Source organism: Euleptes europaea, chromosome 7 (assembly GCF_029931775.1).
Source record: "Euleptes europaea isolate rEulEur1 chromosome 7, rEulEur1.hap1, whole genome shotgun sequence".
In the NCBI taxonomy this organism is placed as follows: Eukaryota; Metazoa; Chordata; class Lepidosauria; order Squamata; family Sphaerodactylidae; genus Euleptes; species Euleptes europaea.
Genome location: NC_079318.1, coordinates 74332702 through 74348024, shown reverse-complemented (window position 1 = coordinate 74348024; position 15323 = coordinate 74332702). Strand labels below are relative to the sequence as shown.

Genomic DNA, 15323 nt, shown 5'->3' with positions numbered 1-15323 from the left:
ATTCACTGCTTAGAAGCACCAAATTGCTTGTTCAAACCTGTGCTTAATAAAATGTCTTGGGGAAAGAGATCCCAGAGCTTGTCTAGGAAGCCTGTTCTAATGCTGTAGTACCAAGGTTAGAAAGTTTTCCGTAGGACATGCCTGCGCTTCACATTTAACCAGGGCTCCCAAGGAAGGAATCCTGGGAACTGAAGCTCTGTGAAGAAGTATCAGAGAAATTTCAGCTCTCAGCACAAAGTTACAATTCAATCCACTCTAACATTTTACTTGAGTCAATGCATATGTATATAAAGAAACGATGGCTCTGAATCAGCCCATTTCTGCCAGCACACTTGTCTCTAGGTGGTCAGCCAGATGCCTTTAGGAAAGCTCACAATAATGGGCATGAGGGTAATGGCATTCCACAGCACTGGTCCCCAAAAGTATATTGCTTCAAAAATATACATGGAGACTTCCATTCAGTGATCAGGCCTAACAGCCACAGATACACCAGTAAATCTATAACCAATAGCCCCCTCCTGTTTTCAGAGGATCAAAACATCTTTCCCCCTTCCCTTGATAATCCTTAACCTCATTTGGTTAGACCACTTTCTATCATCAAAGAAATCTTTCCACCTCTAATTGTCTGCCAAGGAACCCCTGAACACAGCTGAAGATTCTGGGGTTGGGAGATTGTACTAGGAGGGAGAAGAGGAGGAGGAGAGTTGGTTTTTATACCCCGATTTTCTCTACCTTTAAAGAGTCTCAAACTGGCTTACAATCGCCTTCCCTTCCTCTCCCCACAACAGACACCTTGTGAAGGTTGGTGGAGCTGAGAGAGTTCAGATAGAACTGACTGTGACTGACCCAAGGTCACCCAACAGGCTTTATGTGGATGAGTGGGGAAACAAACCTGGTTCTCCAGATTAGAGTCCACTGCTCTTAACCACTTCACCACGCTGGCTGAAGAAGATGAGTTGGTTTTTATACCCTGCTTTTCTCTACTGTAAGGAGTCTCAAAGCAGGTTACAATCGCCTTCCTCTCCTCTGCCCCACAACAGGCAGAGAGAGTTCTGAGAGAACTGTGACTAGCCCAGGTTCACCCAGTGATGACCTTGGAGCATACAGCGGAGTGGTGAATTGAATCCGGTTCTCCAGATTAGAGTATACCACTCTTAGCCACTATGCCACTAGATTCATATGAAACACTGCCCAACTCTGTTTGACATCACCATCATCTTGCATGAACTTAGTGTATGCCCTAACAGAACACATCCTACATTCTCCTATGGCAGTGTACTGCTGGGAAAGATCAGTACTGGTGGGCAAGCTGTCAGCAGAGGAAATTTGGCCACAATTGCTGATCTTCTCATTGTGGTACCTCAGAGAAGTTTTTAAGACACCCCAGGCTTCTCCAGTTTGAAATGTTTGACCTAGGCTGAACTTAGCCCATAAATTTAACCTCTCCGATACTTTTTGCAACCAAAGCTCCTTAGCATCCCCGTAGCCCTCATTTGGACTCTCTTGTGATTTAGCAGCATCTCAACAACTTGGGTGACAAGCACAGCAAAAAAACAACCACCACCACCCAAAGGCTGCTTTAGATTCTGACAACATTTTTGCCTACCAGGTTTCCCAACAAGTTTCTGCAGTTGCTGATCCAAGTATTCCTGGCGCTTGGTAAGTGCGTTCAACCACTTCCGACGCAGCCTCTCCAGGTCTCTGTCCTGTGAAGAATTTAGAGACGTTTCTACTAAGTAGTGGTTTCTAAGCAAAAATGGAAACGAGAACTTCCAAGCCTGCATACACAGGGAAATCCCAAGGCACGGGTGTGAAATAAGGAAGCAGCCACTGATAAGCAATGATCTATGCTATGCATGATGCTATGCATAAGGCAATTTGTCTTAATTAAGATGTGGGCAATCAGACACAACTGGTTGCTTGCTTCTTATAACAGCCAGCCTAAATTTTAACCATCTTCCACACAAGATAGAAATACATATCTTGGGAACGCTTACATTTCGGCTCACGAATTTTAAAATCCTGTAATGATATAGAGGTAGAAGACTGCTTTCTTCAAGTGAAAAGCAAGCTTCTCAGAGTGTTTCTACAGAAAGGCAGAGCATATTTTATGGTGCCTGCACCGTGGGCGTGGATAATCCTTGACTCTATGACATCTACTCATCAGCATTATGGTGAATATCCGGAACAGCCCTCCTGTCTACATGGCTCACCACTATCTACTCTGACTGGGAGTGGCTCTTCTGGGTCTCAAACACACAAAGGTCTTCTTCAGTATCGGCTGCTTGAGATTCTTCAGTAGGGGGTGGCAGGCTCTAAACTAGGGAGCTTCTGTACGGATTGCATGTGCTCTGCCACATGCCATGGGTTGATTCTCTAGCACAGGAAAATTCGGAACAAGTGATCTACAAATACATCTGAAAAGAGAAAACAAAGGCGTCGTATTTACCTGATAACTGTCCATGTCGTCATCTTCCTCCTAGGCAAAAAATCAAGCACACTCAAATAAGTTGGCAGTCTCCCACCTCCTAGTCCAGCCGCTAACAGAACACATCTGGTTCTGCACTTTCTTATTCTTTGGTGGACATGCTGTTGTCCTCAAGGGCCAACAAACAGGGCAACCAGTTGGCCACTATGCTTCAGAAAAAGCCAACCGAAACTAGACTGGTAGATGTTAGATCAGGAGATTAGACAAATGAAGCTCAACAGCCTGATTCTTTCCATGTTTACAAAAGTAAATCCCACTAGGATGAATCCAGGGTTGAATCCCACTGTGTTGAATGATCTGCAAGCACAAGGATGACAGATCTCTCCCGCATTCCCCTCCCTGCAGCAGTCCTTTCAACCCCCAGGAAATTTTATTCCCAGAACCTGCACAGACTAGCAGCTGTGTGGGTCAGGAAAGGGGCAAAATTGCCCTTGCCTCTCTCATGGAAGAAACAGAAAAGGTGATTTTGCTTCCTCTCCCTTCCCCACTGCAAGCTCTCAACCCAGAGAGCTGTTAATCCATGTGGGTCTCGCAGCCAACCCAGGCATAAAAAACTTTCGCCATCTTGCAAAAGGACTGCTGGGGGGATAGAAATGCAGGAAAGATCTGTGACCAGAAATGCAGGAAAGATCTGTGACCATGAATGCATTTTGCCAGTTGATCACTGCATCCAAAGGACCTCCTTCCAACTATTTAATATAAATCAATCAAAAAGCAGATTTTCTTTGATTAATCAGATAACTAAAAATTCTATCATTATCTGGCAGCCACAGAAATTATCTATTAACTATTCAATTCCATCCCAGTGTCCTGCACGTAGGGATGGGTAGGTGACAAAACAATATTATGGCACTGTGTTGATTATTTATTAGATTTTGATTTATTAAATTTGATTATTTTTTCTCCCAGGAGCCCGAGTGTTGTTCATGGTTTTCCCCATCTTATCTCACAACAATAGCCTGAGAGAGAATGATTGCCTCAAGGAACCCAGTAGGCTTCACAGGAACTCACATTTGAATCTGGGTCTACCAGAGCCAAGTCCAACACTCTGGTCTCTACACTACACTGGCTTGGGCAAACAGGACCTCTACCTTCTCAGTACCTGGGCAAGCATCACAAACACAAGCACAACTTCAAACGTTATAAAGTTGTTACTGCCAGTGCTCACATCAAGAAAATGACTCTACATCTATCCCTGGCTCCCTACAATACTTTTCTCAAGGCAGCTGTACAGTTTAGGGCTGTTTTTTGTACATGTGACTCTTAATGGTTACAGGACTCTTTTACCGGACAATTCTCATGGCTTTTTGGTGACTTGATGTTTCTTATCTGAACGCAACCCACTCCTACAGATAGTATGGATTCTTCCATGAGAGGTAACGTTCCAGATTCTTGCACAGATTTCACTTCCACTTGAATTCGGCGTGACTGTCCCTGCAAGGAACAGAAGGTGAAAAACTTCTTTGGTAGGGAAAAGACTGGGACGAGGGAGACCTCTGCTGGCAAAAGCTTTACAGGCAGCCGTGAAGGTCAGAGTCTTAAATATGACGTCTAAACAGAGGTAGAGTGACGTAAAGCTCGACCTATGCAATCTCCACCTTACAGACTTCACCCAATCGGCTTCTGAATAAAATAAACTCAGCACCCCTAAGGGAAACAGGAAAAAAGAACAGTAACTTTTATTTACTCTCAGGGATAGGGGAATAAGGGGGTCCAGAAAAGAGGATAGAAACTATTTACAAACATAACACAGTACTGCTGGGGACACTCATTTGTAAGGATACAGTTGATAATTTAGGAGAGTGGAGAGCACTTAGCAGCCAAGTTTGTATCCTTGAGGTGAATACCAGCCTTCCCTCAACCTCAGGATTCTCACAGCGTCATTGTGAGTTTCTCTGGGAAAACACAAATCTTTTGCTAGTTTTCTCTCAGAAATTGGGGCTTTGAGGCAGCTACAATCTCTTCCTCACACTAGCCTCCTTTATCACAAAAGACAGGTCCAGAGACTTCCACAGTCTCCTGAGACAGGTTCTCTCCCTATCTGCCTGAGCTGACAATATAACACCTTTGTTCTTCACTAGATGGTTCCAGTCAATAGATCAGACATTAAACTTCAAGAGAAGAGCTTACTGTAGCACCCATGTAACTATTCTGCTGAGTCCCACTGTGTTTGGGGTTCTATTTAAGATGCTGATGCCCCCCTATGAAGACTATGATCCAGCTTCTGTCTTCTCACATAGGTTTCTATATGCATACGGAACATCAAATTAAGTCCTGCTTAGAACCTTATCACCAGCTAGCATTACACTAGTCCTCTTGATTCAGAAGAAGAGTTGGTTTTTATATGCCAGCTTTCTCTACCACTTAAGGAAGAATCAAACTGGCTTACAACCACCTTCCCTTCCCCCAACAGACAACCTGTGAGGTAGGTGGGGCTGAGAGATTGTAACTAGCCCAAGGTCACCCAGCTGGCTCCATGTGCAGGAGTGGGGAAACCAATCCAGTTCACCAGATTAGCCTCCACTACTCACGTGGAGAGGGAAATCAAACCCAGTTCTCCAGATCAGACTCCACCACTCCAAACCACTGTTCTTAACCACTACACCACGCTGGCTCTCAGGCAACAACATTAAGATTAACATCAAATCCACACTTATCCTGGTGCTGCCTGGTCATAAGAATTTATGACCAGACTGGTCTGGTTTAGACATGCATGCACAACTGTTGATTTATCGACACATGATTACTGTGCACTTTGTGACCACCAGCTGAACATTAATGGGATTGTCAGGCCTAGTTGTGAGTGAAGGGGTAAGCCTCTATATGGGTTGTACTACATTAAGCTGCAGGAAGGGGCTCACAATTGAATATTCCTGCATACAAAGCAATCACCTGCACACAGAAAATGAATGTATATTGGAGAATGGCTGTGACAGAACATTTCTCTTTTGACATATTAGTTTTCTACATGAAGGGACTTTCTTTTGTACAGGAATGCATACAATCACAAGCACCTGATCCAAAACGATTTGACCCTGACACAGGCTTACTGCCTCAGTAAGGATGAGACCCAACGTCCATTGAATATCTTGCAAGTATTAAGATGCTTTATTGTAGGTTAATTTAACCTGTTAAGGGAGAAAATTTAGATTAAGGAGTTACGGACTTACCTGCCTGAGCTGAAAGATGCCACCGGCATGCACATCCTTAGCTGGTATCACCTCCACTGGGCAATAATCCCCATTCTCATTAAGTTCCAGAATTTGAACCCACAGCTCCAGTTTGCGAGTGACCTCACTCCATCTGGGGAAATAAAAATCACCGTGACTGATGAACTGCTTTGCCTCTGGAATGAGCACTTCTTCAGCCGCCTGACCCTGCATTCAGAAAGCCAAAGCCTTTTAGAGAACAGGAACGAAAGCTTCAATCCAGCACTGATTCAGTAAGGAAGAGCTTGGGCAATGCTACGACAAATGGCAGTATCAAATCTTACCTACAGACACTTTTTAAAGACCACCAGTTTATAAAGCAGAGAGGTGTCCTGGGCCCTCTAAAATAGCCAGTTCTAGTGGCAAGGGTAAATACTGAAGTAACATCTCCACCTCCTCCCCTTTTAAAATAGAATTATAAATGGTTGGCGAATCAGTGATGGAGGGGAGAGGAGGGCATGGGGCAGCTGGTTCTTAACACACAGGAAGACAGGAAGCTCCAGGAGAATGACAGGGAGTGGCAGGAAGACAGGACATTTTGGGAGAGAGACAGGGAGTAGCAGAGGGCACAACCACCATCTGCCCTTGAATTAATCCACCAGATTAACAGATCAAGTGTGAGAGTTAAAAGATTCAAAGCCTATCTTCCTGTAACACCCCCCACCATCCTGCACACAGTTTCTAGTTCACAGTAAGCTGAATACCTCCACTTTTACCTGTCTCGAAGACTTCGTGTTTTAGCTTGAATTATTCCCAGATCCCACAATGCTGGGTTTTTGCGAGGGTCGCTCTGCTTGTGCCCATAAACTTCAATGGCCAAAGCACCATCATAGAGATAGTCCTGAAAATCTTCAGTAACGTTAACAGAGAATTCCTAGGGCAGAACAGGGCAGAGATAACCCATCATTCATCCCCACCTTGTTCCATTCATCCAGCTTCCCGTAAATTTCCATGCATGTGCCTTGCTTTCTCTTTCATAGCCCTAGGGACCAGAACTTTAACTATGCATTTAGGGGTGAGATAGGAAATCTGTCCAGGAGCATTTGAGACCAACTGCTCAGAGGTACGAGCTTTATAAAAGGCTTAGGAGGCAAAATCAACAGGCTGCCAGAATGGTCCTGATAACAATTTAGGAAACTCTTTGCTTGGAATCCTGAACCAATCCAGCGGGGGAAACTAAAGAGAAAAAAATCAACGGATGGGACTTTTCTATGCAATGTCTGCTCCTTATTACAATCAACGTATTTCATATCTTTGTGGGGTTTCCTGCCTTGCACTGCATTATTTGCATGCAATCACCCTGAAACTCCCCTTTAACAAATGTTTTGATATTTATATATATAATTTTAACTCAGTTAAAAATCAGCCTAGATATGTGATGTCCGGATAAGGGATACGCTACCTGTATCTTAAAGTAAAGAAGAAAAAAGAGCTGAGTTCCCTTATATTGATTGGTGTGTTACTTATTGTATGAAATATGTACATAAAACCTTATCAAAGACTCCAAGAAAATATTTGCAATCCTGTACTCTTCCTCAATTTATAAATCCTCAAGTAGAACATATTTGTTAAAGAGGTAGACTCCAGATCTGCATGGTATATGTACTGTTCCACTATTCGTTCAAATGAGATGCTAGATCAAAGCATATGCTTTGAAGATGAAGTCCTGGATTGGCCAAGGACTGCACTTCCTGGTATGCAAACACCTGCCTTTAGAGACATGCCCCTCTTCTTCCCATTCTATTCTTGTCACTGGATGACATTAGAGTACATGTGGCAGACACATGTGCTGCATAAAGTGCAAACAGGCGCTCACTTTGCTTTGTCTAGGGCAGTAGACAATAACAAAATTACATTGCAGTGGTCAAAGACAACCATGCACCGGGGCTCTTTGCTGACAGGAGACAGAGAGGGGTCCACTTCGGGGGCCACCGTCACGGGTTCCAGCTGATCCCAGAAAGAATATTTGCAGAACACGAAGTTGGAGAGGTGCTGGGGCAAACCTGTGGCTTGAAGGATTTTGATCTACAAGGAAGAAACAAAACTCAGCATGGTATTTTAAGCAGACTAATTATATGGCAACTTTCAAAACATAGCACAAGACAAAGCTAGTTTGCTAAGACTACTAACCTAGCAGGAGGGCTAAACAGCTGGCGCCATTTAAATTATATCTGCCTCAAAACATTTCTTGATTAAAGTTGTGTCTGAAAATCTAGGGATCACTGAACCTTGGGGAGAACGGCTCAGTCTTGTTTCAGAGGAAACAAAACCCTAAAAGACCTCATTTTTTCCTTGCATCTTTGATGCACATATACTGCTTAAGAGGCATTTAATACTACTGATCAGAAAGTAATCATCCTTTAAAAATATGGCTTTGCTTCATAGAAAGGAATCCCATACCGTTTAAATAGTCCAGAATTTTATCACCAAAATGAGGATAGAAACCATTAAGTTAAGGTGACATTTAGAAATCATGAGAAAACATGGTTGATGAAGTATGGTTTGATCAAACTTCAGTTAGGGTTTTTTGATTGGCACCAAACTGGGATTTCAAACTAGGGTTTGCAACTATCTTGTTGACTAGGCTTGTACAACCTAGGGTTTATTACAACGTCTGATTTAAAAAAATACATTTTGTTGTATAGTATTGCCCTTTGTGTCCCTCTGGGCATGGACAATGGCAATGGGGGAAGAGCAGAAATGTCCTCTTTAATGGGAAGTAGAAGAGGCAAGAAGAAGATACACTAGAGTTCACACACAAATTGGCATTTATTACTTATTTGGTAAACAAAGGTTTTACCATGATATCTGAATGCATTCTAAGTGGACAAAGTTCTCAGAGGATTATTTTGCTCTTCAAACACTACAGTTACTGATGATTATTGAGGCTACCTTCTCTCAACATGGAGTCTGATTTGGATATTCAGCCACTGGAAATCCTTTCACCCTGCAACCTGCCTTTCTCTCTCAAGGGCTCAAGCTACAGACTACCCAGAGGTATGCCATTCTTCTTCAGCCTCATATAGCAACCTAGAGCAGACTGTGAGCAAGAAGATGACAGACAGAGAGGGAGAGACAGCTGAACTCTATGTTTCTGTCCAGTCCTTTTCCAGGGCTGTCAAATAGAGGATGGCACGGAGTTGTTTTCTGTTGGCCCAGAAGATTGGACCAGAACCAATGGGTTAAAATTAAATCAAAAGAGGTGGTGGGCTCTCCTTCTTTGGAGGTTTTTAAGCAGAGGCTAGATGGCCATGTGACAACAATGCTGATTCTGTGAACCTAGGCAGATCATGAGAGGGAGGGCAGGAAGTGTTGCACCAGTGCTTGGCTCTTGTGGCCCTTTCATACATGCCCAGGGTAATGCCAATCATCACTTTGGGCTCAGGAAGCAATTTCCCACCAGGGACCCTGGAGGCTTCAGCCACCTTCTGGGCATGGAGCAGGGGTCACTAAGGGTGTGTGGGGGGGGAGGTAATTGTGAATTTCCTGGGTTGTACAGAGGGTTGGACTAGATGACCCTGGAGGTCCCTTCCAACTCTATGATTCTATGAGAGGCAAAGGAGCTCACCATGCACACCATCTTCTGCTCCTGCAAATCATTTTCAGCAGAGGCTTCCATGCTGTCATCACCTCCTGCGATCCGCTCCCCGGTCTCACCGCTCACACACACCACTTCAACATGCAGTCGTCCTGCCACCTAATGGGGGGAAAGCAGAAGAGATCAAGAATCAACAGAGATGTATACTTTTTTTTTAAGTCCATGCCTGCAGTTTGAGTTAGTATACATCAGACTAGTTCAGAGGAAAGCTTCCCAGGCTCCCAGAAGGGAAGTTGCGGTGTTCTACCAAGGGCCAGAAAAAAATTCCAGCTGTTTGAGAAGGAACTCCCAAAGAGACAGCCCTCAGCATCTGGTTTCATTACTATGAAATGTCTGGGCAGTAGAGCTGCTAGAAGAACATCATCCGAGCACTCAGCCCTGCACCATTCCCACTTTGCAAAGAGAATACGAATGGGGGCCCCAGTACCAAAACCTCTTCATACAGGACTCCTAAATCATTCCATCAGCTGTTAGGAGGAAGGGTTCCAGGGAGGGTTCCCCATCCTTCCGGAACAGCATTTCAAGGTGCAACTGGGAAGCGGGAAAGTCACGCTCTACTGATCAACATCCAAACCAATTTGCCTCCGCGACTGGAAAATGGCTGAGAATGATCACAAATGCAGGTTCGATATCCATTAACAATTTTAAAGACAGAGTGGCCTACCATACAAATGACAGTTATCCATTCACATCACATTACAAACCATTTGGGAACAACAGCAAAAAGCGGAATACAAGATTAGGATGCAGCTAAATGTAACCGACTACTGCCAGTTATGTCAAAGATGGAGAATCAATGGTAAATTGATCCCAGGATCTGTAATATAAGTATGGGTAATTATGTGTCTATGGGCTGAGTGTGCAACTGGCTACTCAAACAAACCTCTCCTTTCTGGTTGATTATGGGAACGGCATACTGCAGCTTCACATCACGAGAGAGGGATTCGAGGAAGACGTTGGCCACCCCGATAAGGCTGTGATTCTCTTGCTCGTCATAGAAAGGATCTGCTCGCCTGAAGTAAGACCTCATGTCCTAGAATCCAATAATAAGAAGTATGACAACATTCTGCTGTGATCAGATCACGGCACTTAGCTCTGTGCTGCCCTGGGTAAATGGTTCTCCAGGAGGATGGTATCACCCCATGTTTGATGGTGTCTGGTAGACCTCTCTACTAATCCCCGTTTTCGATGGCCCCGCTTTCTAAAAGCATCTCTGTAGCCATCCTTTCTAGAGATAGCTTAAAGAAACAAACATACCACACAGTGAAAGCAAATTCCTAACTGAAATGCATTCCCACCAGTTTTCTTCACTCGTACAAAAATGAACTGCATTCTCTGCATACTCGAGGCTCCCTATTTATACCCTTCAATCATCCCTCCCCCTTCTTATATTAAGAAAAGTTCCATTTGAGATAGAAGAAGAAGAGTTGGTTTTTATATGCTGATTTTCTCTACCTTTTAAGGAGCATCAAACTGGCTTACAATCTCCTTCCCTTCCTCTCCCCACAATAGACATCTTGTGAGGTAGGTGGGGCTGAGAGAACTGTGACTAGCTCAGGGTCACCCAGCTGGCTTCATGTGGGGGAGTGGGGAATCAAATCCGGTTCTCCAGATTAGAGTCTACCCCTCTTAATCACTACACCATACTAGCTCTCAGAGGCAACAGAGATTCACAGTGCAACCCCGAAACAGAGCTATACCTTTCTAAGCCCAACAAGGTTCGAGTCCAGCAGTGACTTAGAGACCCATAAGATTTTCAGGGTATAAGCTTTCAAGAGTCAAAGCTCCCTAGGTCTCTATGGTGCTACTGGACTCGGACCTAGTAGATCCACTGAAGACCAACAAAGCTACTCTCTGAAACTACCTTTAAGCCCATTAAATTCAATGGTCTTAGAAGGGTGAAACTCTGTTTAGGATTGCACTGTAAATGAAGCATCCTCAAATAAGGTATCACATTTATCAGGTTTTCATATACAGCAAAAAAAATGATACATATGCATTTTTGTATCATCAACATGTTTTTAGTATATTCATTCATTCATAATTTTAAGGTTCTTATAACCCCTAATTTCCCCCAAACTGATTTTTGTTTATTTTAAGTAACGAGATTTCCCATGACTATCGGTATATTGGTAGTAACACCTAGCCATTTACAAAGCGCTTTCATAGTTCTAAGAATTCCAATGACTCCACATATATCGCAACAGTTGTAAAGTAGGGCTTGCATCTCGTCAGTCCAATTGAACATCTAATACCAGAGTTGGGAAACAGCACTGAGGGGTGAAACTGCATAACCTTTCAGATAACCCTTTCCCTTATTGCTGGAGAGGCTGTTGATTTCAGGGGACATATTGTCAATTTACAGCTTTTTAAATTAATATCTATAAGGCAATTATTAAAAACAGATGACTAATCTCGTTCCAAACCTGCTATTACAGTTTTTTTAAAGGATGAAATTAAACTTCTGTTGCACAGAGATCTTATCCGCCCTTGAATCTTGTTAAAGGGATGAAAAAAGCTTTTTTACATGTTACAAACATTTATTGGTTCCTCCACTAATTAGGAGAGCAATTACTCTTCAGCCCCTCCCACCTTTACATACCATGTTGTCCTCCTCACAGTCCTTCCATTCTTGATAGAGATCCCTCATGTCTACCAGTCGGTTCTCCAGCTTCTCAAGTGACCAGATCTGTTTGCCTTTACCTTTTCTCCTCACCTGAATGGCTGGTTCACTTAGAACAGAGCCTCGCTGCAGAAGCGAAACAGCAAGAGTTGCAAGTCAGGTAAACAAAGTCAAGATACTGTAAGAATATTCTTGGAACTTCTTTTAAATAAATAAAAAGGAGGAGGGGCCATTGCTCAGTGGTAGAGCATGCTCAGCATGCAGAAGGTCTCAGGTTCAACCCTGGCATCTCCAGGTAAAAGTATCAGGTCATGTGAAAGACCTTTGCCTGAGACCCCGGAGAGCTGCTGCCAGCCTGAGTAGATAATACTGAGAAGACAATACTGAGTAGACAATACCAATGGTCTCATTCAGTATAAGGGAGCTTCACGTGTTATGACCAGGAGCCAAATTCATTTTGATCATTCTGCTTAGAAGAAGAGTTGGTTTTTGTATGCTGACTTTCTCTACCAGTTAAGGCAGAATCAAACCAACCTTCCCTTCCCCTCCCCACAACAGACACCCTAAGAGGTAGGTGGGGCTGAGAGAGTGTGACTAGCCCAAGGTCACCCAGCTGGCTTCATGTGGAGGAGTGGGGAATCAAACCCGGTTCTCCAGATCAGAGTCCACCGCTCCAAACCACCGCTCTTAACCACTACACCACGCTGGCTCTCATTGAATCCTTTCTCTGGAAGAAAATAGTTAAATTGTGAAAAAAATAGTCAGTCAAATCAAGGAAAACTATCCCTGCAGATCTGGGGCTTTGCAATTGTTTGCCTGGGTGGCCCAACTCAGCTAAGCCTCTTCCCCCTACTGCTGCCCATCACCACGGAAACAGATGGCTGGTTGAGACAATGCTTTCTCTTTTCTCCTACCTCTTACACAACTTTCTGCTTCTTACAGCAGAACTTTAATAAGAACGAAGGTAGCTCTGGATCACTGCCGTGCACGGGGTGGGGCCTATAAGGGCCTGGCTGCCTCACAAATATTTCAGGTCCTGTTCCCAAATATTCAGTTTTCATGTAACGAAACCCCCCTGTCAAGGAGGTCCGGCCTGCTCTCCAGCAAACCGGTTCCTCCTTGGGTCAAAAGTTGCCAAACTCCCCACTGGGCTTCAGGACTCTCCCTAAAGCACAATGCGGGTAGACTCTGCTACCTTGTCAAGGAGACTCGGTCTGCTCTCCAGCAAGCCGACTCCTCTGTAGTTCAAAGTCACCAAATGTTTCCCTAAGGAAACCCAAACTTCCCACTGGGCTTCAGGATTCCCCCTAAAGCACAATGTAGGTAGATTCTACCACCGGCTCTCAATTCTAAAAGGCTGGCTTTCCCAGGGATGAGCTGAGAGCTACTCTTCCCCAGCCAGTTTCCCAAAAGTCAAAACAAGCAAAAACCGTCCCTGCAGAGTAGAGCTTCTGCCAGGGGAGGCTTATTGCCACAAAACACTAGGGTAGGTGGTTTCTCACACACACACACACTCAGGCACTTGGATTTAGCCCTGAGACCCAAAAAAGGTTTCTCAGACTTCAATATAAAGTCTATAAGTTTATTTAATAAAATGTGCTCGTTACAGAAAGGAAATTATTTGTGAGTCAGATAGCATAAAAACAAGAAATCTTAGCAATCTCTAACTTCACAGTAGTTCTTTAAGTTTCAGGCAAAATAGGCAAAGTTTCCAAGAGAGTAACAAATGCAAGGCTTTAGTTGATTTATAGTTACCAAGACCCAGTTTTGGTCCTAACACGCAGAGTGTCAGCCCTTCCTGGTTGCCGAAAGATGATGATCGCTTGGAGACATGACCAGCATGTCCCCCTCCCAAGCTTCATGATTTTGATTAGAACAGAGTTCATATTTATCTCTCCCATCTCATTGGGTGATGGCCATTCCGCCCAATGAGATGTTGGGGACGCAATAAACTTGTAAGATATTTGGCATGACACCTCTAGGCCTTTTGAAGTTACAGATGTATTTGCATCTCTGCAGCAATACAAAACATCTGGGCTCCTTCAAGCTTTTGAGATGTCAGGTTTCTAACAGGATTGTCACCAAAAGAACAGATAGCTGATTTACAATAGGAAGGCTTTGAAATGGAGGTGCTTTGAAGTGGAGGTGGCAATGCCTCCGGTCTCCACACCTTTCCCCCAAAGTGAAGTGGCTTCCCATGGGAAATGGGAATGGTTTCTCACGGGAATGGTTTGTGTGAGAGCTGGTCATCAGCTCCCAGAGTCTGATATCAAGACATTGAAGACATAGAAGGCCACAGACTGAACCAAAGTTTGGTGATCAGAAGAAGAGCAAGGTTGCTTTTCTTTACACCCCCCCCCCCCACACACACAAAACTTGAACCCAGCAGCACTTTAAAGTCCAAACATTTTTTTCAGGGTTAAAGCGCACTTTGTCAGATACCAAAACTGTTTCTAGACCCTTTTCTTAGAGAGGGAAAAATTGATCAAGCGGTGTTCTATCTGAAAGCTCAGCAAGTAGCAAACCTATTGCTGACTTCAAGAGTTCAGGTCAATATTTAAACCCGCTGCGATTTCATTTAAAATATTTATATGCTAGCTTATCTCCTTAGAGTCAAGGTGTCCAACACCACCAGTTGCAAGGACAAAAAAACAACAACGTAACAATCCGTTAACAAGACACCACACAGGTTAAAAATGCAGCCAAATCTGCCAAAACAGATTACCTTCTACCAGATGATGGACAGGCTTTTATTGTTACAGTTATTAAATAAATTATATTAAAATAATATATTAAATACATTATATTAAAACATTATAGAATCATAGAACAGAATCACAGAGTTGGAAGGGGCCATACAGGCCATCTAGTACAACCCCCTGCTCAACGCAGGATCAGCCTAGAGCATCCCATTAGATCACTTCTATTTAGGCTTCAGTTATAGGGTTGATGTACTCACATGGAAAGGTAAGCCATTGTGCACCCCTCACATCTACTTCCTGAGCCCCAAAGACCAAATGAAGGGTACTAGGCAGAACCTAAATTCTAAGTCATATTGTATTTGTCTTCCTGTTGTTAATTTTGAAATGTTACCATGCAAACCGCCTTGACTATTTTTTTTTTATAACCAGAAATGTGAAAGTATGATTCGTCCAAAGCACTGGTACTCACTCGGTGGCTCATGGAGAGCTGCATTCACAATTGCCATCAACCAAAATGGCCACATATACTTCCATCTTGGCATGAGGCCTGCACCTCCGGGGCTTGAGGCTTCACTGTTCCTCTGGTGGTGGCTGCTTCAAGGTAGGAGCCATCTGCCAACCACAAGCCCAGCCACAACCCATGTGGTACCTGCCTCATGCTTCAAGGAAAGTAAGCCAGACCCTGCTACCGGAAACATAGGGT

The 15323-nt window shown here is 43.8% G+C and overlaps 2 protein-coding genes across 2 annotated transcripts in view; one reads left to right on the top strand and one right to left on the bottom strand.

The window, feature by feature from the left end:
* The window catches only part of MSRA (methionine sulfoxide reductase A), a 504699-nt gene that overhangs the window by 90882 nt on the left and 398494 nt on the right, over positions 1-15323 (top strand). The gene's annotated exons all lie outside the window — the stretch shown is intronic.
* The window catches only part of KIF13B (kinesin family member 13B), a 158118-nt gene that overhangs the window by 49556 nt on the left and 93239 nt on the right, over positions 1-15323 (bottom strand). The window contains exons 19-27 of the mRNA XM_056853957.1: positions 11898-12044; positions 10179-10328; positions 9266-9394; positions 7552-7722; positions 6414-6571; positions 5659-5791; positions 3776-3922; positions 2450-2479; positions 1607-1706 (exon numbers count right to left, since the gene is read on the bottom strand). Coding sequence (XP_056709935.1) covers positions 1607-1706; positions 2450-2479; positions 3776-3922; positions 5659-5791; positions 6414-6571; positions 7552-7722; positions 9266-9394; positions 10179-10328; positions 11898-12044 — 1165 coding nt within the window. The remainder of the gene's footprint in view (positions 1-1606; positions 1707-2449; positions 2480-3775; positions 3923-5658; positions 5792-6413; positions 6572-7551; positions 7723-9265; positions 9395-10178; positions 10329-11897; positions 12045-15323) is intronic.